At 35.2% G+C, this 27,164-nt stretch overlaps 1 protein-coding gene across 3 annotated transcripts in view; it reads left to right on the forward strand.

The window, feature by feature from the left end:
• dpyda (dihydropyrimidine dehydrogenase a) overlaps positions 1-27,164 on the forward strand; it is a 386,498-nt gene that overhangs the window by 157,883 nt on the left and 201,451 nt on the right. For all 3 annotated transcript variants that reach the window (XM_087309815.1, XM_087309816.1, XM_087309817.1), the window contains exons 12-13: positions 7,354-7,538; positions 21,583-21,798. In XM_087309815.1, coding sequence (XP_087165941.1) covers positions 7,354-7,538; positions 21,583-21,798 — 401 coding nt within the window. The remainder of the gene's footprint in view (positions 1-7,353; positions 7,539-21,582; positions 21,799-27,164) is intronic.

The following is a 27,164-nucleotide window of genomic DNA, read 5'->3' on the forward strand; positions in this document are numbered from 1 at the left end:
TACCACTCGTTACAGCTGAGGTATGCAGAGGAGCATCTCTGAATGCACAACATGTCCAACGTTAAGGCAGATGGGCTACAGCAGTAGAAGACCACACCGGGTGCCACTTCTGTCAGCTAAGAATTGGAAACTGAGGCTACAATTTGCACAGGCTCACCAAAATTAGACAATAGAAGATTGGAAAATGTTGCCTGGTCTGGTGTGTCTCTATTTTCTTTTGTGGCATTCGGATGGTAGGGTCAGAATTTGGCATCAACAACATGAAAGCATGGATCCATCCTACCTTGTATTAACTGTTCATGCTGGTGGTGGTGGTGTAATGATGTGGGGGATATTTTCTATACATACTTTGGGCCCATTAGTACCAATTGAGCATCATGTCAAAGCCACAGCCTGCCTGAGTATTTTCTGAACAGTGAAAGTGTATCTTCTGAACACCCATCTTCTGAATCTTTCTTGAACTTGACAATCAGTTCACTGTACTCAAATGGCCTCCACAGTCACCAAAACTCAATCCAATAGAGCACCTTTGGGATGTGGTGGAACGGGAGATTCGCATCATGGATGTGCAGCCGACAAATCTGCAGCAACTGCATGATGCTGTCATGTCAATATGGACCAAAATCTCTGAGGAATATTTCCAGTACCTTGTTGAATATATGCCATGAAGGATTAAGGTAGTTCTGAAGGAATAAGGGGGTCCAACCCGGTACTAGTAAGGTGTACCTAATAAAGTGGCCGGTGAGTGTATTTACAGTATATAAATAAACTGTTAAGGTCAATATTTTTAGCCCTTTAAGAATTCAAGCCCTTAAAGAAATTTAAGACAGAATTTCTTGCTAAATAAATCATTATATATTGGAATCTGAGTTTTTGGCTTGAAATATAAAAGATTATACTGTCGTCATATTAAGGACGATTTTCTTTATTAGAAATTTGTTAAAACTATTGTGTTAAACAACTGTTAAAATCTGCTCTCTGTTAACAGCACTTGGAAAATATTTGAGAAAGAATAAAAATATGGTAATTTTGTCTTCAACTGTTTATTTTATTTATCTGTTCTAGAGTTTTTTGAATATTACCTTTACTAGATAATGCTCACGGTGACTATTTACACAGTCGACCAAAATCTTTTATTTCCTGTTTTCATGCTCTGTCATCTTTAATAAAATACAGCAGCCAAAACATCAGCAATCTGATCTTCCAAGCATGCACACACACACACACACACACACACACACACACACACACACACACACACACACACACACACACACACACACACACACACACAAACATTTCAAACTCTGAACACCAGAGCCCACCCAGTACAGCATTAAGTAACATTAAACTGCATTTCCCTTCTTCCTCCTCCTCATAACAAAGCTTTCGATTTTCTTGTGTTGGATTAAAGAGGGCTGCTGAAGAGATGCGTTGTTAAGAAGAAAGTTGTAATATCCTCTGGTGGGCTTGCAGGTCAGTTCAAAGACAGAGAGGAAGAGAGAGATTGGCTCCTGCACTTGACACTGCGCCTGTAATCCTGATCGTCAACACTTTCTCCTGCTCTTCCTCTCTATTATTTTTTCCCCTTTATCTCTCTCTAATGTCTAGGGTTCTCTACAATTGTCTAGACCTCTTCAACAGCCTCACTTATCCTATTTCAACACTGACACACACACACACACACACACACACACCTAGAAAGAGAGAGAGAGAGAGAAAGAGAGAGAGAGATTAACAGAGAGCTGTTTTATCACTGTGGAGAGCTGTTGGAGTGTATCAGTCCTTTTTGAGCCCTTAGAGATCAGTCGTAGGCAAAACACACACATACTCTACCCATGGGCTTTCTTCTCACTGACAGATGCAAATTGCGAGGGTCTATTAAGCAGCGGAATCCACACTGGATAAAGGATAAAGTGTTTTGAGGACAGAATGCTGCATTAGTCGTTCAGTCCATCAAAATAACTTCCTATTGGTCCCGGTTTCTACAGAGTGGCTTGTTATTGGTTTCTGCTGCATCAGAGTTGCTTTTTATTTGGTCCCTGTAGCTGCAGAGTGGCTTCCTGTTGGTCACTACTGCAGCAGAGTGGCTTTCCATTGGTCCCTGCTACATCAGAGCGACTTCCTATTGGTTCTACTGCATTAGAGTGGCTTCGTCTTGGCCTCTTTTTGTCCCTGCAGTAGCAAAGTGGCTTCCTATTGACCCCTACTGTATTAAAGTGGCTTCCTATTGGCCCATGCTACATCAGACTGACTTCCTATTGGTCCCTACTGCAGCAAAGTGGCTCCCCATTGGCCCCTATTGTTCCATGCTACAACAGAGTGACTTCCTATTGGTCTCTACTGCATGAGTGGCTTCTTCTTGGCCTCTGTTGGTCCCCTGAAGCATCAAAGTGGCTTCCTGTTGACCCCTACTGCATTAGAGTGGCTTCCTACTGGCCCCTGCTACATCAGAGCGACTTTTTATTGGTCCCTACTGCAGCAAAGTGTCTTCCATTGGCCCTTATTGGTCTGCTACATCAGAGCCACTTCCTATTGGTCCCTACTGCAGCAAAGTGGCTTCTCATTGGCTCCTATTGTTCCCTGCTACATCAGAGTGACTTCCTATTGGTCTCTACTGCATTAGAGTGGCTTCTTCTTGGCCCCTATTGGTCCTTGCTACACCGGACCAACTTCCTATTGGTCCCTACTGCATCAAAGTGGCTTCTCATTGGCCCCTATTGGTCCTTGCTACATCAAAGCAACTTCCTTTTAGTCCCTACTACATCAGAGCCACTTCCTATTGGTCCCTGCTGCATCAGAGTGGCTTCCTATTTGCCCCTATTGGTCCCTGCTACATAAGAGCGGCTTCTTCTTAGCCCCCATTGGTCCCTGCTATATCAGAGTGGCTCTCTATTTTCCCTTGCTGCATTAGAGTTGCTTCTTATTGGTCCCTGCTGCATCAGAGTTGTATTTTATTAGTCCCTTCCACATCAGAGTGGCTTTGTATTGGCTCTTGCTGCAATAAAGTTGTTGCTTTATTCTTATTGGTTCCCGCAGCTGCATAGTGACTACCTATTGGTCCCTGCCACATCAGAGTGGTTTCATATTGGCCCCTGCTGCAACAAAGTGGCTTTTTATTGGTCTCTGCTGCATCAGAGTTGCTTCTTACTGGTCGCTTCTGCATTAGAGTTGCTTCCTATTGGTCTCTTCAACATTAGAGTGGCTTCCTATTGGCTCATGCTGCAATGAAGTTGCTTCTTTTTGGTCCCCGCAGCAGCAGAGTGGCTTCTTTTTGGCCCTTACTGCACCAAAGTGGCTTGCTATTGGCCCCTATTGGTCCCTGCTACGTCCAAGTGGCTTCCTAATGGTCCCAATTGGTCCCTATATAATAACTCAATGCCAAACCTTCAAATGGAATTGAAGAAATGATGCCAACCCTGTGAGGATTTAAGAACAGCTCAATTTTGCAATAAACAAACTGTTCTCAATTATTCTAATAATCAGATCGCTTTATTGAAAATGTATTACTCACACATACCAACTTTTTTTGGAAAAGTACACAATATATTGTATAACAGCATGTTGACTACAGACTGTTTCCCATATACTCAACATTTGAACTCTTTCTGATTTTGATTGTAGTGCAATAACGTGCAAAACACTTTATATATAAGTTTTGATTGGATTGAATATGGCATATGCTTCATTCCAAATGTGAATTTAATCATTTGTGTGTAGATTCCAAATAAAGTCAAATTCAAACTAGGTGGTATGGATGACACGGAATGCACAATGTATTTTACACAAACGTGCAGAGTTCATGTCAGTTGCATCTTTCACTCAAGTCCTAGATATTTAACTTGAGCCAAAAATGTACGTTTCTTCAGGTTTCTTAACCTGATAAAAGGAATAATGTTAAAATGACCCATATTAGTAACTACTGTATCTATTTTAAATCTATTTAAATAAATATATTTTATTGTTGCTTTAATGCGTTAAATGAAAAAGAGATAATTATTTAAAGAAATCAACCCTGCTATCATAGCCAAATGTGCTTTTTTTACTGTCTCTCCACTCCACCAATAGCTGGTGTGTGGTGAGCGCACTGGCGCCGTTGTCCTGTGGCAGCCGTCGCATCATCCAAGTGGATGCTGCACTCTGGTGGTGGTGTGGAGAGACCCCCCTCATCATTGTGAAGCGCTTTGGGTGTATGGTCATACACAATAAATGCGCTATATAAATAAAAATACACATTACACATTTAGCTTAATGACTCTGATTGCTAGAGCTTGTGATATAAACAAAACATTATTACATATTTTTATAAAGTGGGAGGGGCTGATTTATGCCCCGCCCTTTCTTCATGTTTCAATTGAAATTATGTGAACAAGGCTGTGTATTTCAAAGCACTTAAAGGAATAGTTCACTTAAAAATTAAAATTACCTCTTAATTTTTTTTCTCCCTTATGTGGTAAACTTTGAGTTTCTTTCTTCTGTTGAACGCAAAATATATATTTATTTTTAAATGTTGAACATAATAAAGTATCTCAAATAGGTTTTGATTAATGTTTTAGTGAAATGTCCCTTTAAGGATGTTTTGTTTTGTTTTTTGTTTAGTTTTGTTTTGTGTTGTGTTGTGTTGTGTTGTGTTGTGTTGTGTTGTTTTTTTGTTTGTTTGTTTTGTTGTATCTTGTTTTGTTCAAATTTGTTTATTTAGTTTATTTCTATTTTTTTATTTAATTTAATTTAATTTAATTTTATTTTATTTTATTTAATTTTATTTTATTTTATTTTATTTTATTTTATTTTATTTTATTTTATTTTATTTTATTTTATTTTATTTTATTTTATTTTATTTTATTTTATTTTATTTTTCAATTAAATTCATATTTATTTCTATAGCGGTTTTAAATTGTAGATTGTGTCAAAGCACCTTAACATGGAAATTCTAGTAAATTGAAACTGTCAGTCCAGTTTTCAGAGTTTAACTTCAGTTTATTATTATATTATATTATATTATATTATATTATATTATATTATATTATATTATATTATATTATATTATATTATATTATATTATATTATATTATATTATATTATAAAAATAATAAACATTTTTACAATTTCAGCTTAAATATCCATATTAACTAATGCACATGTATAATATTTTTCTGTCATCTGTGATTTTTATAAAAAAATTTTTATCCAACATTGTCCAAAATAAAGCTGACTTTTATTTTTACTGCATAAGCAGAGAGAGCAGTTCCATTTCCCCTTAGTAATCCCCATAATGTGCAATAAATCTTGGGCCTCCTGTCCTTAGATCTGTATTTGTATTTTTTCCACCTCATTGATAAATGCAGGCCGCGGTCCGTGCCTTCAGAAGATGGATGATGTGTGTTCAAAAGAGAAGAGGGCTGGTCATTTCTGAATGTAGATCAGTTTGACAGAGTATCTTCCTGCTGACGCTACTAACAGTGAATGAAATGCACCAGGAGATGTTACATTAACCTCTCCAAAAGAAAAAGAAACGCCGGTGGGGGGAAAAAAAGATCGTCGTCATTTGTCTTGTCAGTGACTTCATATTATTTCCTTGCCATTTCCAGTCTATCAGCTTTTATCCGTTTGTTTTTCCGCAGGTCTTTTTCCACATTTTTTACTTTGTTTCACACAGTTTGTGTTTGAATTACCATTTATTGTATTATTATTATATTATGCTGCATTTAGACTCCATATTCTCAATATTCTGTCTAAAATTGAGAAATAAGCTTGTGTAATTGCATGAGCTATGATCCGAATCACTTGCAGTTTAGGCAAATTTATCAGCCCTCTGTGAAATTATTATTATTTTATTCATTCATTCATTTCCTTTCAGCTTCAGCCACAGATGAATGAACCGCCAACTTATCCAGCATATGTTTTACACAGTGGAGGCCCTTCAAGCCTCTTCCCATCACTAGGAAACACCCATACACTCTAATTCACACTCATACACTAAAGACAATACTCATTTATTCATTTTCTTTTCGGCTTAGTCCTTTTATTAATCCGGGGTCGCCGCAGCGGAATAAACCGTCCAGACAGTTTAGCTTACCCAATTCACCTATAGCCAAGTTATGACCGGAGGTTGATAGCAACTAAAGAAATCAATATATGCAAAAAACAAAAAAACAAAACAAATCTAATTTGTTTACAAATGAAGTTATGTGTAATAAAATAAAATGACACAGGGAAAAAGTATTAAACACATGAAGAAAGGGAGGTGTGAAAGGCAGTGAAAGCCCAGACAGCAGCTGAAATCTCTCACCAGTTCTTCAGCAACCCTCTGCCCTTTGTCATTGTAAATTAATATTAACTGCTTCAGTCCAACATCTACATTAGCAGGATGATGAAAATGAAGCCAGTGTGGACATTTCAGCAAGACAATAATCCAAAACACAGCCAAGGAAACTCTAATGCTTTCAGAGAAAGAAAATCAAGCGGTGGATTGGCCCAGCAAATCTCCTGACCTGAATGCTATAGAATTACTAAATTAAGATCAGATTTGATAGACGAGACCCTCTGAACCATTAAGACTTTTACACTCTGTTGAAGTCTGTGAAAAACTCTTACCTGGGCAATTCATGTGACTTCATTCTCCATATGAGAGGCATCTTTAAGCTGCCATCACCAAAAAGCATTTTATATAAAGTATTAAATATATTCCAGTAGTTCAGCACTTTCTTCTTGTGTCATTCCATTGTTATTACAAATACCTTTTTTTTAAAGATTTGTTTTGTTTTATTTTATTTTATGTTTGTATTGTTTAAAATTTAACCAAAATCTGATTTAATTCAATGTTGACAGCTTCCTTAAAAAAATATTATTTCCAGGAATAAACATGACATGTTCAGTAATTCTTTTTCCAGCTGTACTGTACATCTGCATGAAAAATATTGTTTTGTGCTTTGTTTTGTTCGATTCTCTTGGATTACACTTAGACATTTGGTCAAATGGATTGTAATTTGTTAATGTGTTTAAATCAGATGTTAAATATTCATAAAAAAATAAGAGTGTTGTCAAATAACGATTTGTTATGTCTGCTTTTTTATTTGATTTATTTTTTTTCAGTGAACATAAAACTAATTGTATGGATCTATTGTAATCTAATGGCTTCACATTTCCCTTTTTTATTTTGTTTTGAAGTCAAATTATTCATAAATACCATAAGAAACAGCAGCACATCCATAATTGTATTACTCTATAAACCCAGCCTACAGAAATCAGTATGTTTTTGTGTGATGGAAATATCTTCCTGTACTCTGGAGCTCTTGAGTCTTGTGTTCAAATGTTGTAGTTTTCCTCTGCTTCACTGCATCTTTCTGTGTGCAGTGATGGAGGCCATGGCTCCCGTCAGGTTAAACAGATGGGGTCTTCCAGATCTGGACCTAGAGAGCATGCAGACCAGTGAGCCATGGGTGTTCGCTGGGGGCGATGTGGCCGGTCTGGCTAATACCACCGTGGAGGCAGTCAATGATGGAAAACAGGCCTCCTGGCACATGCACAAATACTTGCAGGTACTTTTTCTCTCATGCTATGAATAGTGAAAACCCTATATACTTTTCTGGAGTTTCTGAATTTTGTAGCCAGAGGTACAGATGGCTGCATTTTATCTTTAAAATGACTGCTACGGGGCGGTATGGCGCCGTTTTTATTTATTTTTTTTTGTGCCAACCCGCTGACCGCTTACCTCCGTATGGACAGCTTTTCTGCAGTTACCAGTTTGCCCAGTAGCTCACCCCATACATCAGCAGACTTGAGATGCAGAGAGGAGTTGACTACGATAACAGGGTTCCAGTAGGGCGAAGAACGGTTCCAGAAAGCGGGTATGACAAAAACAAAATGCAAAAAATAAAATAAACAAGTAAATAACAGGGTGAGATCATAGTAAAAATCTGATGGCCACGAGGGCTTTTCTTTTTCTAGATTGCTTTTGAAAACACTATCGGTTGGGTTTATATAAATGGGTAATTGGTTCAATCGGTGCTTTCAAAAAACACTATTGGTTGGGTTTAGGGAAGGAGGAGGATGGGTCAGTTGATCAGTCAGTCAGTCGACAGCGGTCTCTGGTGTATTTGTGAAAACAAAAACTGCTGAAAAACATAGCTCCTGGGATGTATTTGGTGCTCTCCAGAAATATATAAAGCAATACATTTTTAGAATGAGCCTGGGTTGGATAATAGCAGAGGTTAAACGTCATGGAATTAACTGAGAAATCAAAATTGTTACTCAATAGGATTTCGCATCTGTTTCATAGAGAGAAAATATACAAACCTGCCAACATATGTCTCTGATAATCCGGAGACCGGGGGGGTTTGGGGTAATTGTACTATGCACCGGATTTCGAGCGGACGCAGCGATAGGATACCATACCAAAGTTGGTGACCTGGAGGTGGTTAAGACTGTACCAAAAAGCTGAGTACCGGGGGAAGGGTGGGGACGGGGGAATGGGAAGGTGGCGGGAGATGGGTCAGAAATACTGGTGACTCCCAGGAAAAACAGTAGTGTTTACAGGTTTGTAAACAAGGAGTTCAGCTCTGGCCTAACTGGTGTTGAGAATGCTCATATTACTATTACACTAGAACTCAAGTCTTGAGTAGTTTCAAGTATTAAAAAGAGACCCAAAATAATACATAAATTGCAAAAATATAAGTAAAATGTCTCTGTCTTAGATTTTTTTGCCTCACTTTTAGTCCAAATACCTACAAAGTAAAAGTAAATTTAAGTTACATTGCATCTACATGCCAACTAATTCTCATTAGATAAGTAGATTGTTAGGTTGGGGTTAGGGCTAGTGTAGGTTGACATGTACTTGCAAAGTTTCTTATAGTCAGTTAAATGCCTGTTGAAGCACATTGTCAACAGATGTTAAGGAGGCAGTCTACTTATACTCAAATGGACAATAAAAATAAAGTGTTACCGTATTTTTAGCTGTTATCACTTAATTAGACTTGTAGACAAGGCATATAACACTCATTTATTATGGGTTTTGAAGGCTAAAAGCATTTATATTTCAGATAATAAAGCAAACCAACCATTTTGAAACAACATGAGTAAAATGTAATAGAATATTATCTTTTCTAACAAAAAATAATAGGTTGAGCTGGATTTATACAAGCTTTACTCATACTAATTATGTAACAATGATCAAAAAATATATTGTATCGCTTTTCCGCTCCTGCTTTGAGACGTTCGCTGCCCAAAATGACAATATTGGCATGATAAATACACACCAAAGATAATTTTGTTGATGTTTTGCACATTATGTGAGCTGTTGTTTTCTGTATAGTAAAACACAGTGTTCAGACCATCCAAAAATGACCAAAACATCATTAAGGCAGTATACTATCCATGTGACTATTGCACTGTAATCTGAATGTCTTCAGAAGCCATCTGCATTTGTATTGAAATTAAATTAAATAAAGGCTTTCTTCATGATGTCACTTTTGAATCTCATTCACACTTGTGCTGTTTTTGGTCTTAAGATGTATATAAGCAGACATTACATTACTGATGTATAGTGTGTGATGAAGCATCTTCTCAGGTGCAAATGAGATTTAAAAAGTTTTTATAGAGGATGAGTGAAACATTATGCAATGTATGTATTGTTCAAAGTAACCACTTAAAATGATAATATACATTCATTCATTCATTCTTTCATTTATTCATTCATTCATTCATTTTCCTCCGGCTTAATCTCTATTCCAGAGGTTGCAGTAGCGGAATAAACTGCCAACTATTCCGGCACATGTTTTATGCATGCAGCGTATACCCTTCCAGCTGCAACCCAGTACTGGGAAACACCCATACACACTTTTTACATTCACACTCATACATTATGGCAAATTCAGTTTGTTAAGTTCACCTATACCGCATGTCTTTGAACTGTAGGGGAAACCGGAGCACCCGGAGGAAACCCACTCCGTGCAACATGCAAACTCCACACAGAAATGCCAACTGTCGTGACTCAAACTAGCGACCTTCTTGCTGTGAAGAGCTGGCGGGGGAGATGCTGTCGCAGGCAAAAGTGAAGAGCGAGGAGGTGGTGGGGAAGGCTAGGTAGCGGGCGATCTTTAAGAGTGGGTGTGCGGGGTCACAGATGAAATTGAAGAGTGGAGAGGGTGTCATGGACGAAAGTGAAGAGCAGGAGCAGGGGAGATGTTGTTGCAGACAAAAGTGAATTTGGGGGTTCACAGATGCAATTGAATAGTGGAGGGGATGTCGCAGATGAAAGTGAGGAGTGAAGTGGTGAAAACTGTGTCCGTGGTGTAGTGAAGAGTTGGGGGGGGGGTGTAACAGACAAAAGGGAGGTGTTATGGACGAAAGTGAAAAAGGTTGGGGAGAGTTAAGAAAGTAAAGAGCAGGGGGGTCGGTAAAATGACGTGCTGGATCAGATTTCAAAGGTGCCGGATCCGTATCCAGCTTGTTCCGGCACAAATTAAGCCTTGGTTATAATTATGATTATGACATGCCTTAATCAGGCTATTTGCATGAAATTAGATGGATTAAACATTTTAAGCTTACTCACTTCATCGAATTTACTTCACAACAGACAAAATGTCTCCAATTTTGTTGCAAAATGGCTGACATGGATTTTTTTGAGAGGGTACAGTAGCTGTGCTTTATGTGCTATCAAAGGCTAAATAATGGTGTGGACACATGGATGATGATCACTACTAAAAGCAACCCTGTCTTATAGGTTATAATAGGTTATAGAGGTGCAATTTTTTCAGATTTTTAAACTTGAGCAATTTGTGAGAAACGTGTTACATACGTTATAATTTGTGTTGTGTCATTTGCGTTAACCTCGCTTCAGGATGTCTCTCATGTCATATCTTAGACTATTTGTGTGTTTCCACTACAGTGTGAAATCTATGATCAGTGCTGCTAGTGCTGTTACTGCACCACTGCTACATGTTAGAAATAGTTGTTTAGAAGAATTGATCAACGGAAAAAATAAACAGGAAAAAATGGTTCAAGATGGTTGTGTAAACTGAAAATGTGAGCGAATACATACTGTATATGATTTCAGCTTAGCAATCTAGAAAAATATTGCTAAACATGTCAACATCTTGCCTTTCCTATTTATCACAGCGATTCATGACATTTTTCGGTTGACTTTTGCAAAAGGTTGAGGAATGCCCTACTTTTCTGATGCTCTCCGCTGCTTTCAACCATTCTTCATGCATTTTCAATCCCATAATGCACTGCATGAAAGTTAACTTGAATAAGAATCACCTGAAATCGCTCACTAAGACAGAATATAAGCAACCCAGACTCTTTATAGATATGTAACCCTGTCTACATTTCTGAAGAGCATAAAATATGTCCCAGAAGGCTATTTTTTGCATTTTTTTTTCACGAATCCACCAGAGGCTGCTGTTTTCGCTTTTTCAGTTCTCACATTTCTCTCGCGAGTGCCATTTGAGCCTGCTGTTCTCGTGTAAATTCACCAGAGGCCGCTGTTGACTGAGTGACCGACCAATATGGTCAAACCCAATTGACACTGTTTTTAAAAGCACTGATTAACCAGCCCCCACCACCTTTCCTTAACCCAACCGATAGTGTTTTCAAAAGCAACCCAGAAAAAGAAAAGCCCTCTTGACCACCTGATTTTTTTACTATGTTTTCATACCTTACCACATTCTCACAATGTTATTTACTTTTTATTTTATTTATTTGCCTTTTGTTTTACTTGCTTTTATGAACCGTATATTACTAGACTCGAACCATGTCATCAACTCCTCTCTGTGTCTCAAGTCCACTGACGTACGCGATAAGCCAATGGGCAAACTGGTAACAGCGGAAAAGCTGTCCACATGGAGGTAAGCGGTCAGCTGGTAGCGTAAAAAAAACAGAAGCCATCTGTGTTGTCACATTCATTTTAAAGATGAAAAGCAGCCAGGTCTGTCATGGTGTACAACTTAAGTACTTAGAAATTATTTGACAACGTCGTCACTGTCAACGCAAACAAACTTGAAACTACTTTTGGTTTATTTGTGTTGATTTCAAGTGACGTGACAGGTGTTGATTGTAAATGACGTCACTTGCATAGGAAGTGTGGGTGCCTGAGCGTGCAAGTCTGAAGATGCAAGTGCAACTCTGCAGCCAGACCCTTCTCGAATGTTATCACTCAATTGAATGGGCGTTATAAGTGGTTATCACTTCATAGATATGGGCCAGTAGCGGCCTTCTGCACCTACTGGTTGTCTCACAAGGGTGTTATCATCCATTCACATGATTAATATGCTATACTAATAGAGAAGACTCCAGATCCAGATCTGTATTTACATTACTGTGATGGTTGGGTTTAGGGTTGGGGTAGAAGTTAACAAAATACAATTAATAGGAAATTTAATAAATCATATATTAACTTTAATTAAGCAACTCCCGGCAGCAACCATATGGGATCTATAACTGAATAATCATGTGGATGGATGATAAGAGCCTTCTGAGCCTATCTTAAGCACAGAAGGCCCCTACTGGCCCATATCTATCAGCTGATAACCACTTACAATGGTCATTCAATCAAGTGATAACATAAAAAGGGTACTCATAAAAGGGATTTTGTTGCCTAAATATTATAATTTTGGTGGTACGGTGCTTTTAAATTAACCTTTTTTTGTTTAAAAAAAGAGGAATTCTTTTGTTTTACATGTACAAAAAAATCTATCAACATAAATCCTAAGCTTGTATGTTATATAAATAAAATTCAAACAGTTTCGAAAACAAACGAGAGCGAAAGAAAGCATCTTACGTATTAATTAAGACAAAACATCCTTATGAAATGACATTAAGCAAACTACACACACAATAACTCAGAAATAATTATGTAAAATGCCATCCGTCTAAGATCTAGCGTATGGTGTGGCTCTGCAGGAACTGTGCGGCTCCTGCTGCGAGATGTCACGTCAGCTGCCCGACTGACAATATTGCCAGCGTAAACACACACCCAAGTTCATTTTCCACATACGAAAACACTCGCTTTTGTTGCTGATGAGACCCAAACAGATGTTGCCCTGATTACGTCCCGTGTTAAGATCACAAAACCCAATGGAAAAGGAGGATTTGGAGTGCTGATTAATTATGTAGATGAGAGCTTTACACGAGTGAGCCGTGACACCGCTGGATACAAAAGCCTCTCCATATGAGTATGTTTATGAGTAATCAGAGCACAATAAGGAATAAATTAGCATTATAGCGGGCGGCGGGACAATGGTCTTCCTGTGGCTCCACCACCAACAGGATTATTCGCTAAATCTCACCTCTGAGGCTCCGGCGATGTGAGCTTGTTCGGCTTAATTAGTTTGCTAGCAGCGGAGGAACTGAGAAAGAGCACTTGGGACGGTCCTGTTGGCTGAAGCAGATCAGCCTGGGCTTCTGAGAGGGGCTTATGGAGACCTCCTGCCTGTCAAAACACACACACATGCAGACTGAGACCCTGCAGAGAAGGAAGTGGTTGAGTGTAATGGCTAATAGTATTAGAAATGAAGGACATATGACGTATTATGTAATTATGAAGATGTATGTGACAAAATGTTGACTTCTTGCATGACAGTATGTCAGTTTGCTCATTTAGGAAGATAGTAAGAGGAGCCTGTGTTTTACGAGTGTTTCATGCTTTAACAAAAGTGATTTTAAAGTTATGTTTTTGTTTTTTTGCTAGCGCACATTGTTTATCTAAAAAACAATTTTTTTCCTGAGACTAATTTGTATTTTTGAAAGCAGTGCTCTTATTTCATAATAATAATAATTCATAATATTTAAACAAAATATAAATGTATTGTTTGTATTAATTACATTATTATTAGTAGTAGTGTTATTAGTATAATTCATTCATTTATTTGCTTATTTGTTTGCTTATTTATTTTTATGTATTGTTATTATTTTTATTTATTTTTAATATTATTGTCAGTATTATTATTATTATCATTATTATTAATTGAAATTTTATTTATTGTTATGGGTGACACGGTGCCGCGGTTGGTAGAAGATCGCTGGTTCGAGCCTTGGCTGGGTCTGTTGGCATTTCTGTGTGGAGTTTGCATGTTCTCCCCAGGTTGTGTGGGTTTCCTCCAGGTTCTCTAGTTTCCCCCACAAATCCAAAGACGTGATATAGGTGAATTGGGTAAGCTAAAATTGTCCGTAGTGTATGTGTGTGAATAAGTGTGTATGGTTGTTTCCCATGGTTGTTTGTTATTATTATTATTATTATTATTATTATTATTATTATTATTATTATTATTATTATTAATAATAATAATAATAATAATAATGATAATTCTTTTTTTTCTTGTTTGTTTTTATAAACAATACCCATATTTTAAATTGATTGAAAAATTAAATTGATTAAATTGAATTGAAAAAATAATAATATTTGCAATAATATTAGGATATTTTATTTCAAAATATGTATTTATTTATTTTCAAACTAATTTTCTTGGTATTTTCTTTTTTGTTTTTATAAACAATACTCGTATTTTAAATTAATAATGAAAAAATATATAATAATTACAACCATTTAGATATTTGTTGTTTTTGCTTTATTTAAATAAAATGTTTATGTATTTATTTAAAATAATCAAAAAAATTCAACAAAAATAACAATTCTTAATCTTCTATTTCTCCTTTTTAAATATTAAGTGCATTGTGTAATATAAATACACAAGAAATGTCTGTTTTAATTGCATAATAATAATAATAATAATTATTATTATTATTATTATTATTATTATTATTACTACTACTATTAATATGATTATTTTTTTACACATTTTAGCTTGTTTGTTTTTATAAAGAGTTATATTTGTGTCCTATAATAACATTTCTTTTTTTACACAATGCTCTTAGTATTTAAAAATAGTAACTTATAATCTTTTAATTTAAATCTAAATTAATTTTTTTTTGTTTCTAATGTTTTACCATTTTATAGATTTTTTTATTTTACATTATCATTTATTTGAAAAATTTGGGCAAAATTTTGATAAAACATACCAAGAAAATCAATAAAATATGCCAAGATTAATATACACTATACGAATAATCACTTGACATCTTATGTAAAACATGCTTTACATCACTAGATTCGTGCTTTTCTGACCTCTCTCTTAATAGCAATAAACTTGGAGTAAACATCCAGTCTAATGTCCCGTTGAGTGCTGTAAGACAGGACGGGTGAAGCTCCTGAAGGTGTTTGACCTCCAGATGGTGAATCTAATGGTTAAGTGCAGCGGGTCAGCGAGGGGTTAATAGTCTGTCCATGTCCGTGGCCACAGCCAAGCACAGATAACTGTTTATTTGCTGATCAAATTACCATGTGTAGTGTTCAAGGGTAGGCAACAGATTGTGCTGTTGTTGTTGTTTTTACGGTAATGGAGCGCAGCTGAGGGAACCAATGGAGATATTTGCAGAAAGGTTGCCGGACTAATGTAAGAACAGCCTTCAGATCAGCTCAACAACAAGTCCTCAAAGGAGAGTTCATGTACTGTACGTGTCCCTGGGCATTTAATATTGCTCTATACTGTATGTTCCATATGTTTCTCAATAAAGAAAACCAGATTTGAGCTTCCTGTAGGAAATAAAAGTGCTTGCAAAGGGAGAAAAGTGTAGTGTGGCCAAATTTGAGCCTGTGTTATTCTGCTATGCTGTTGTTTTTATGACATAAGGATTGACCTATCACAGTGTAGTATGCAAATGAGATTTTAGAAAGAACCAATTATGTCAGAAGATTTTTCTTTATCATTTTTAATCACAGGGTTTCATGAATAGTGTTTTAGATTAGGATTAGGACTCCACACAATCTGTTTAATAGTGAAAAAATGTATATTACACTAAAAACAGCAGTTTTTCATATTTTGTGATTCATGTTTTAATTTTTTAATCTTTCTCCTGCTTATTAATGCTTTTGATTTGCTTTATCGGACCTTGATGTTTCTTCCAACATCTTTTAAGCTTGAAAAGTTCAAAAAAGTGACATTCATAACATTTTCACTAATGGACTTCTCTTGAACATTTCTTATAAGACAAAACAATAATAATCTATGACGTCATGTTCAACACAAAAGGCAATGTTTGTTAGAGAAAAAATAATCTGTCCTTTCTTAATGCTTGAAAAAGGGTGTTGTATTTTGCATATTTGTTTATAGATGTTTTTCTTTATATATAATCTGTCCTAAAATGGTATAATTTAATGCATTTGTTCAAATAAAACCCATATAACTATACTGCTGTGCAACTTTTCTGGGCTAAAAATAAGTAATTAATATTTTTGAGATATTCAGAACCTCTTTTAGCCTGAACATGTATCATCATTCTTCAAACATTCACTCAGGTAAACATATTCTGAACAGAGACTGGCATATTATATGGCATTTTAATAGATGTTGGCTGCGTTGACGTATCAAAGCAACAGGCCGAATGCGGACCATGCTTTCTATTATAATGTCTGTGAGCAGTACACCAAATGTATGGAGAGACAACACAATCTCACGGCAATTTGTAACTTTTTCATTTAGTGGCTAATTCGTACAAATTCGCACGATCTAATTCCTACATTTTAGTACGATTTGCTTATCCCCCAATGACGGTTGGGTTTAGGGGTGGGGTTAGGTCCTTTTTCTTACGACTGAACTCAAAATACTCACAAGAAAATACTTACGTTTTTTCGTGAGATCGCACACATCAAGCAGCAGCAGGGCAGAGATATTCAAGATTTGTAAAGACATACAGCTCTGGATAGCTTAAAACAGCGGCCACTAGTTTCTCCTTCATCTTTAAAAGTCTCCATAGTCATCTTGACAACACAAACACTGCTGCCACCTCAATGTAAACCCCACCTCTACTTTCATTAAAATGGAGGATGAAAATAACATGACTGACGTAACACTCTTTTCCGCTCAGAGTTGACTTCTTTTCAACTGCGAACACTCGCAGCCATTAGTAAACCATTCAGAAGATGTGCCTCTTAATGCAAAAAGCGTGTTCGGTGTGATCGGCCTTTAAGTGTGGTCAGAATGTCCACTGTGGATATTCTAGTCATTATAGAATTCCGGTTGTTCCAGTGTTACAGTATCGTGTGTTTTTGGCTGATTTCCAGAGATAATTCTGGACATATGGTTTGACTGTAATAAGAGTCAAGAAGGACAGTGACTGTGAAACTTAAAAAAAATGACAAAACTGACTATAAAAGTTTGAGAAAAGTGATTCACATGACTGAAACATTCTATTCTGAAGTCAATTCGATAGCTTTGTGTGACAGACAGACCCAATTACATTTTGTTATTCACTCACACACACACACGCACACACACACACACACACGCACACACACACACGCACACACACACACACACACACACACAAAATTTATTAAATGTGTTATTTAACAAAATTCCTGACATTGGCTGTTGGCCTTCAGTATGTGACTGGGTTCACTGTAGTTTACAGCGTCTCAACCTGAATTAAAAGCACGAAGCAAGTGATAAATCGAGATTAATAAAACATGAAACACTGCTGAGAAATCTCTGTGGACTAGATCTGGGGTTTGCAGATAACAGTCAGAATGACAGTTGGCAGATGACTGTGATAACTTGATGTTACGACAAACACAACAGGTGTATTTGCATTAGAAGTACATGGTTTGCATTTTAAGTTGCAAATTTGCACATATTTTCATTTAATTTCTCACAACTTATCTGTGCTATGTTATGTGGATTGGGGAAAATATTGATACACCATAGTATTTTGATATTTTCTAATACAATATTACAGTTGAAGTCGAAATTATTAGCCCCCCTGAATTATTTTAGCCCCCCAGTTAATTTTTCCCCCAATTTCTGTTCAATATTAAAATGTTCATCTGATTTATGTACAATGCAGTTTGTACAGTATTTTTTTCTGTCTTTTAGTAGATATATTATAAACTTGCTTTGTTTACCAAATAATGTGTATCTAATTGTATGTGACTTTTAAACATTAAATAAAGTTAAAAAGGTATTTTTTTTATTTCACATATTAAGGTTTTAGTTATGATACTCCCAAAATAATTTTGCAGAAATCCACAAATTTTTACCAAAATTCTCTGCAGAAATAGCAAAAAATGTCTGCAGATTCCGTCTGGCCCTAGCTACGAGTAATAATTTACTGTAGTTGTGCCTGTAAATCTTTTTAAACTCTTAAAAGGCCAATAGCCTTTGACTTGCTTTGTATGAATCGCTAAGAACCACATTTTCATCTAAAAAATCATCTTCTTAAACAGTTAATTAAGTTGTCTTAGACTGTAAAAGACTGTTAAAGTGTTGAAATAAAGTAATAGTTTACCAAAATGTAAAAAAAAAAAAAGAAGTGATGATAACAGCTTCCACAGCCACAGTCACCAGAGCTCAATCTAATAGAGCACCTTTGGGATGTGGTGGAACGGGATTTTCGCATCATAGACATGCAGCCGATAAATTTGTAGAAACTGTGTGATGCTATCATGTCAATATGGACCAAAATCTCTAAACAATATTTACATAACCTTGTTGAATCTATGCCACGAAGGATTAAGGTAGTTCTGAAGAAAAAAGGGGCTGCAGCCCCGTACTAGTAGGGTGTACCTAATAAAGTGGCCGGTAAATGTATCATGTGCATGATACATCAAATTTAAGGCACTTCAAGAACTGAAGAAAAACGTTCACCTACATATTCAAAGAATGAGCAGGAAAAAAAAAACACATTTATTTTTAATGGAACTATCCCTTTAACTCCTTGTTCCTAATTACCTCCAGTGCTTCTGTATAAAAATAAATAAAGAAAGAATCAATAGTGTATCATCTGCCAAAGATCTATCCTGCTTTACAAAGTGTCTGACAACTCCAGCACATCCGTCAGGGCCCGAGTGGCTCCGGCAACATCCCTCGGCGTCAGTTTGTTTGTCTCGGGGTGTTTCTCTTCTTCTCCTCTTCTCTCTTCTCTCTGTGGAGGATGTGGGCTGTCATGTTCCCGCTCTGGTTCTCTCTTCACTTGACACCCCCCTTGTTCATTATGAGTCGGTGACATCACCACAAGGGCAATCAAAAGTGTTTGAAAAACGTGAGGCTCATTAGAGAGAGAGCTGATGTATGACTGCTATTTGTGCCGCCATGTGAAGAGATAAACAATGGTGCACACAAACACGCTCAGCTATCTTGTGCTCATCTGCTATGCCAGCGTAGCTTTGAATTCACATGGGCTGTGGAGTGTAAAAGCTAAGTAACTTTCTAATGGAGAGCATGAGAGATTCAGAGCATTGACTGGGTAAATATGGTCAATCTTGCGTATTATGCTGGGTTCACGCCAAGGTTATTTTGATAAATGAAAACTAAAATGAAGACTAAAAAACTATTTACATTCATTCATTTATTTTCTTATTGGCTTAGTCCCTTTATTAATCGGAGGTAGCCACAGCGGAATGAACCGCAAAATACAGCATATGTTTTACGCAGCATATGCCCTTCCAGCTGCAACCCATCTCTAGGAAACATCCATACACACTCATTTACATTCATACACTACAGACAATTTGCAATTCACCTGTACCGCTTGTCTTTAGACTGTGGGGGAAACCGAAGCAACCTAGAGGAAAAACACGTAAAACCGTGGAGAACATGCAAACTCTACACAGAAATGCCTACTGAAATGCTCGAACCAGCGACCTTCTTGCTGCGAGGGGACAGCACTACCTAATGTGCCAACGCTTCCCCCCGAAAAACTATTTTGTTTGCTGAAATAAAAACACAAATCACAATAAATGAAACGTAAAAAAAAACTGAGATTAACAACAGCCACTGAAAAATTTACTGAAAAAGAATAATAATTAGCTAAAATACGTATAATTAAATAGAAAATCTGAGCTGTGGCAGTTTAGAGAAACACCTGTAGATGGCATTTCACTGACAAACACATTGTCTTTGGCCCCTAAAAAAAGGAAAAAACTAAACCAGGTATGTTAAACTACATACTTTATCTTTAATTAAAATTAATATTTAATTAAGTTTGTCATAATTAATCATATATATATATATATATATATATATATATATATATATATATATATATATATATATATATATATATATATATATACATACATATATATATATATATATATATATATATATATATATATATATATATATATATACATATATATATATATATATATATATATATATATATATACATATATATATATATATATATATATATATATATATATATATATATATATATATATACATATATATATATATATATAAATATATATATATATATATATATATATATATATATATATATATATATATATACATATATATATATATATATATATATATATATATATATATATATATATATATTTTTTTTTTTTTTTTTGGTTTTGTTTCACTGTGCTGTATTTTATTTTTATTAATAAGAGGTTTGTTGCTGGCTGCACGGTGACGTAGTGGGTAGCACGTTAGCTTCACAACACGAAGGTCGCTGGTTCGAGCCTCGGCTGGGTCTGTTACCATTTCTCTGTGGAGTTTGCATGTTCTCCCTGTGTTTGCATGTTTTGTCCCTTCGGGTGCTCTGGTTTTCCCCAACAGTCCAAGACACGCAGTACAGGTGAATTGGGTAGGCTAAATTGTCTGTAGTGTATGAGTGTGAATGGATGTTTCCCAGTGATGGGTTGCAGCCGGAAGGGCATCCACTGCGTAAATAACATGCTAAATAAATTGGCGTTTCATTCTGCTGTGGCAACCACAGATTAATAAAGGGAATAAGCCAAAAGGAAAATGAATGAATGAATGAATGAATAAATAAATGAGGTTTGTTTCACAAGACTTAATGTTAGCTCTTTTGAAACACTAAACTTTGCTTTGGAACACTGTATGTGTTCTATTTTACTTTTTTATACTAGAAATACTAAAACTATACGTGCAGTTGAAGTCAGAATTATTAGCTCAAGCTATTATAATTCCAGCTGCTTCTGTGTTCTACTTTGCGGGTATTTAACCAACAAAGTGATGTCCTGCTGGACACGTTGCTGTTTCTATGTGAAGTCATGAAAGAGGTCTTGCTCTGTGCCACCTCATGACTATAGATGTGTCACAAATAATGAGAATATATATATATATATAAGTCCTGATTGGGATGTAACATCTGATTCCAATTAAGTCTGAAAACGCGTAAACGGACCCGATTTCCAATTACGTGATCGGATCTGGACATCCCTAGTTAGCTAATGTTGCTTAATTTGGGTTTATATAACCCAGCATTTCTTAGAGTGTACAAAGTAGAAAAAGTAAACTGTAAAAACACCGTATTTTATTTGTGAGCACTGTATGGGTGTAAGGACAGTAGCCCTAATTTAGTTCAGCTGGTGATAAAATAAAACAAAAGAAAAATGTTTTATGTAAAAAGGAAATATGCTTATAATAATTTACCAGTCAGAATTGAACAAATAAACAAACAAACAAAAAAGATATTGGCATCCTTCCTTCTCATGAAGTAGAAATCCCTTTTGTTGAGGTCTAATGCTGTGATTGTTTGTTGTTACAGTCTAACTTCGGGCTGATGGTCAGTGGTCCGCCTCGGCTGCCACTCTTCTACTCCCCCATAGACACTGTGGATATCAGTGTGGAGATGTGTGGCATCACATTCCCCAATCCATTCGGTCTGGCCAGCGCTCCACCAACCACCAGTGCCGCCATGATCCGCAGGGCCTTCGAGCAGGGTTGGGGATTCGCCCTAACTAAAACCTTCTCATTGAACAAGGTATTTACAAAGAGAATGCACACATAATGCAAAAGCAAACAGCAGAGTTTTTTTATGTATTATAATTTTATGGTTCAGTTTTATTATTCAGATTATATATATATATATATATATATATATATATATATATATATATATATATATATATATATATATATATATTAAACTATATTAAGAAATAGTTTTTTGTTGGTCATTTTAGCATTAATTAGTACTTTGATTTAGTGTTCATTTAAATAAATAAATAAATAAATAAATAAATAAATAAATAAATATATATATATATATATATATATATATATATATATATATATATATATATATATATATATATTATAATTGTTTAAAATAGTTTTAGTATTTATTCATTTATTTTTTGTATTCATTTCAGTGTTTTTTTCCTATATAATAAATGTAAAAATAATTATTCAAAGTAGTGTTAGAATTTATTTGGGTGTTTATTTATGCATCGTTAATTAATGTATAAATATTTAAAAAAATTATTTATAATAATTTTATTTATTATTAATTAAAATAATTTAAATAATTATAATAATAATATACAATTATTTATCATTATTGTAATAGTTTAATAATTTTAAAATATTAATTTATAATAATTATAATAATTTACATATTTTTAGTTTTTATTATATAAATAAATATAAAAATATTAAAATATTAAATATATAAATATAATTGATAGGTATATAAATATTGAAAATATTTCTCTGTTTATTTATATATAATACACTTATTTATAATTATTTAAAATATTTTTGTATTGATTTAGGTGTTTATTTGTGTATAATTAATTTGTTTATTATTATTATTATTATTATTATTATTATTATTATTATTATTATTATTGTTATTTTATATTTATTTTAGTTGGTTATATTATTATATACATTTTTTTTTTTTTTTTTTACATTTTGGAAACAAATTATTTTCATCAGGTTTTGTTCCGAGTACCAACACTAATCTGAAATGCTTGGGTTTTTTTTTGTCTTTTCAAATTCCTTTATATATTTAAGGATCATCTGTAGCAATAAAATGATCACAAAACATCAGTCTCTATTTTCATCCCTCCTCTTTTAGATGTGTTATAATATTTCCAATTAAACCAGGATATTAAATGAGAAATTCTACGAATGTTTATTCAATTTTCAATCCACATGTTTTGATTTCATATGATGATATCTCAACAAATCTGACATCTCTTTTAAAACTTTAGAGGACATGAAACAGCAGGGGAAAAATGGTTCATAAAAGTGTTTGCTCTCAAGAAACAGCTGAGATGTCATGACAGTTCTCAGTTTTCCTCCAATCTCTCAGGTAAAAAAGTATATTTTTATGAGGCTCCTGTTCAATTTAATTAAAGAACAGTTAACAGACGAACCCGTTGGGGGGGAAATGTGATATGACACCACGACAGATGTTCTTCTCACCTCGTCTTTATTCTGCTCTTATAGCTATTTAAATGTGATTATGAATTGTTGTAAATTGTGAATCTTCGAAATGAACATGCACTCTTGCACTTTTAATTATCCGTACTTTCCTAAACTTTGCATTGAAAAAAATGTAGTTACAATTTGTTTTATTAACAGTTAACTATAGATGCTTTTAGCACTGTCAGTATTAATCAGCAAACATATGTTTGTTCAGTGTTGTCTGCGTTTCACTCATTAGAAGAATAAGAAAATAAATACTAAATGCGATAACACACACGCATCAAAGATTAAAAAAGTCAAAGACGAGCTCTCAAATTCATGATAGACACAGCTATAGTAGCACATCCAGTCCCATATGCTGCTGACAAGAGGCAGAAACGGCGAAGATTGAGTCAAATTGTTTATTTCGACCCCATGAACTTGGGCGCTCGTCTGATTTCAGACATTGAGGGACAGCATGTGAAGTGTGTAAATGATGTTTTCTCCTGCTCTGATGTGTGTGTGAGTGATGTAGCTGTTCCTGGTTTATAGACGCCTGTCACCTGCCTCCATTTCTGCGTTTATAAACTGCGCGCCGGCCCTTCGGAAAAGGTCAGCTTTTTTATTTTCCAGAGACGAACGCTGGTGGGAGGGAAGAGAAGCGTTTACAATTGAAGTCGGACGTCTGTTTATTTTTTTCACCATCTGGATACTTTGCTTTTAAAAAAAGAGACAATTCAACCAAAATGAAAGAAAGATTATTTGTTATTTACTCAACCTGTGTGTGTCTTTTTAAGCTTCATTAGTTTCCTTTTTTGGTTGAACACAAATTAAGATATTTTAAAACATGCTGGGTGGCACGGTGGCTCAGTGGTTACCGCCTCAGAGCAAGGAGTTCACTGGTTCGAGTGCCGGCTGTGCCAGTTGGCATTTCTGTGTGTAGTTTGCATGTTCTTCCCGTGTTGGTGTGGATTTCCTCTGGGTTCTTTGGTTTCCCTCACAGTCCAAACACAAGCGCTATTGACAATTTTGAGCTTCTGAAAATCCCAAAAGAGCCACATATTGATAAATGAATTTATGATAGTTGTTTTAACATTAAGTTACGATTGAATTGCCTCTTGTTACAGTAATGAAATAGTTCAATAACAAGCAGGAAATGTTCATGGGCCAATGGCATGACCACTTTGAAATGGTCTATAGGTGAACTGAATAAACTAAATTGTCCGTAGTGTTTGAGTTTGTGTGTGAATAAGTGTGTATGGATTTTTCCCCGTATTTAATTGCGGCTTGAAGGGCAATTAAATACGCTGGTTCATAGTTGGTGGTTCCTTCCGCTGTGGTGACTTGTGAAATAGAGACTTAATGAATGAATGAAAGATGTTGGAAACTGGCAGCCATTGAGTGTTAAACATCAAAACATCACCTTTTTGTGTTAAACAGAGGAAACAGGTTTGAAAAAAGGGAGTAAAATAGTGAACTATCTCTATACACCATCTGGATGCTTTGCTTGAATTTTAATATTATTGTTTAGCATATTTACTTGTTATTTTCTCATCTCATCTTATGTTATTTTCTTTTTATTAATTTTATGAGTTTCTTTTCATTGGACATTTTAATGAGTGATGAAGATGGTAAATTAGGTTATCTTCCATCCATTCCATATCCGTTTTCAAACAAAAGAAAAGGAAAACTATGAAACCGGCTGCTTTTTGGTTTGTCTTTTGTTCACCAAAAAAAAAAAAAAAAAGATTTTTACTCTATTTTTGTGTTTTTGGTTGAGGGTAGGAGAATAAATAAACAACTTTAATATTCATTATTCACAAGTAGGCTGTGCTGAAACACACTTTTTCTTCTGATTGGCCAACCAAATCTGAGCTTGTGACACCACCCTTAAAAAAAAAATAGTCCTATACATGTTTATAGTTAAAAGAGGAGAAGAAATAAATGAAAAACAAATGGTACCCTTTGTTTTAACCCCAGAGCCCAATGTGTTCTTATTCTGGTCCTCCAAACAACCATTAAAGCAAAAACTGAACAATAAAAAACACAAAGTAAACATTATTATTATTATTATTATTATTATTATTATTATTATTATTATTATTATAAAGATCTGCTTGGAAACAATCATGCAAACCAGCTGTCTTTGCTCAGAAAGACATTTAGCAGCAAACTATGACCTTATTTTAATGACAAATGTATAGTAATACTGCTAATTTACATGCTATCAGCCAATCAGATTCGAGAACCAGACAGAACTGTTGTGTGTGTATATATATATATATATATATATATATATATATATATATATATATATATATATATATATATATAAATGGAAATCTAAAATGGAAATCTAGTTTATTTGTGTGTGTGTGAGCAAAATGAAAAACGACCATTTTCTTAGTTTTCCTTTTTTGTTTGAACATTTCAATTCAAATATTGTCAATTAATCAGGTTTAGTTTGAAATGTAGATACCATCAATTAAGTGCTAAGACTGACAGAAAATTAAATGTTGCTGTTTTCTACACCAAGATTGATCAGGTATGTTTAATTACAGGAACTAAACTGCAGAGCTGCGGCACACCAGGAATTGAGTTTGACACCTGAACACTGCTGTCTACTCTCATTCTATTGTAGAAATCCACTTTGTTGCTGTACCATGGCTGCAGCCGACACAATCTTATTATACAGATTCTAACAGAAGGTACAAACATAAGGCTTGATGCTGGGAACATTTTTCAGCCGCTGTGTAGTTTATTAGTAGCAATAGTTCCTAGACATATCAGCCTAGACAATAGTTTCATTTTCTGTCAATCTTAGTACACAACAGAAATGTCAAGCTGTAAATATAAAAATTAACAAAAAATTACTTTATTCTTAGAGTGAGATGCTAATGGTCTAATTTGATTAAATGATTTATGCTAAGCTAAGCTAAAAGTGCTCTTTGTCACACCTGGAGATCGGCAGAATAAATTCAAAAACGGTAAAACCCAACTCAAAACTCAACATGTCTAAAAAATTGAAGAGTGGAGTGTTTCTTAAAGATTGCATTATAAGAGTCTTCTTCCTGGACGAATGACAAAGTTCTTTGAGTTAACTTCGTTGTTTTTTTCCCCCCTCTTTCCACCCTCTTTTCTCTCGTGTCCTGCTTCACTCTTGACATTTGTAGATGCCAGATTGGGCTGTAATATACTGTTGCATCTATTGCCCGCCAGCATATGCTGAAATACCACCTGATATCTCGGTAAACAGAAATCATATTATTCTTTATTGTGTGCTCAGTGGGAGAGATTGTAAGGGGGCTTTTCTTTGGGGAAAAAAGATAAAGGAGTTCTTAATGTCAATATGAATGAACAGCCGCTACGCCACTATCACCCACCTTAAACACAGGGGATTTCTCTTTTTTTAATATCCTGTGTGTTTTTTTTCTGTTCTTTTTCTCTCCGCTGAGCTATTGATAGAATTTAAGATGCTTGGAGAATTGTCTACGAATATGAGAATCTTCACGCTTTTGGGTCTCGTCGTTTGTGCTCGGTATCGCTAATTAGCTCGGTATCACGCTAGACCGGTGGAGAACTGCCTAACAAAGCTCTGTGACCGTTAATTAGGATTAATGAACTGTGTAGCATATGAAAACGTGTTGTTTCTTGCTACTCGTTTCAAAAGGAAGGCGAAGGCCAAGCCGTTGGCCTCACATCCATTTTTTTATGAATGATGTTAGTTTTTTAATGCATCATGGCAATTACTGGATTGTAAGGTATGTGATTGATACATTTGGCCCATTTTGGGTTAATTACAGAATGTGAGAAGCATTCATGGGCTTCCTTCAGGGCTGAAGCTGAGATCCGAAGGCAACTGAGCCCAATTAGCTTTTTGACTGGTCAAGTCTGGTTAAATCACACCTGTAATTGGAGCTAACCTAGGGTGCG

The sequence above is a fragment of the Danio rerio genome, chromosome 24 (genome assembly GCF_052040795.2).
Source record: "Danio rerio strain M-AB ecotype USA chromosome 24, GRCz13ab, whole genome shotgun sequence".
Lineage (NCBI taxonomy): Eukaryota > Metazoa > Chordata > Actinopteri > Cypriniformes > Danionidae > Danio > Danio rerio.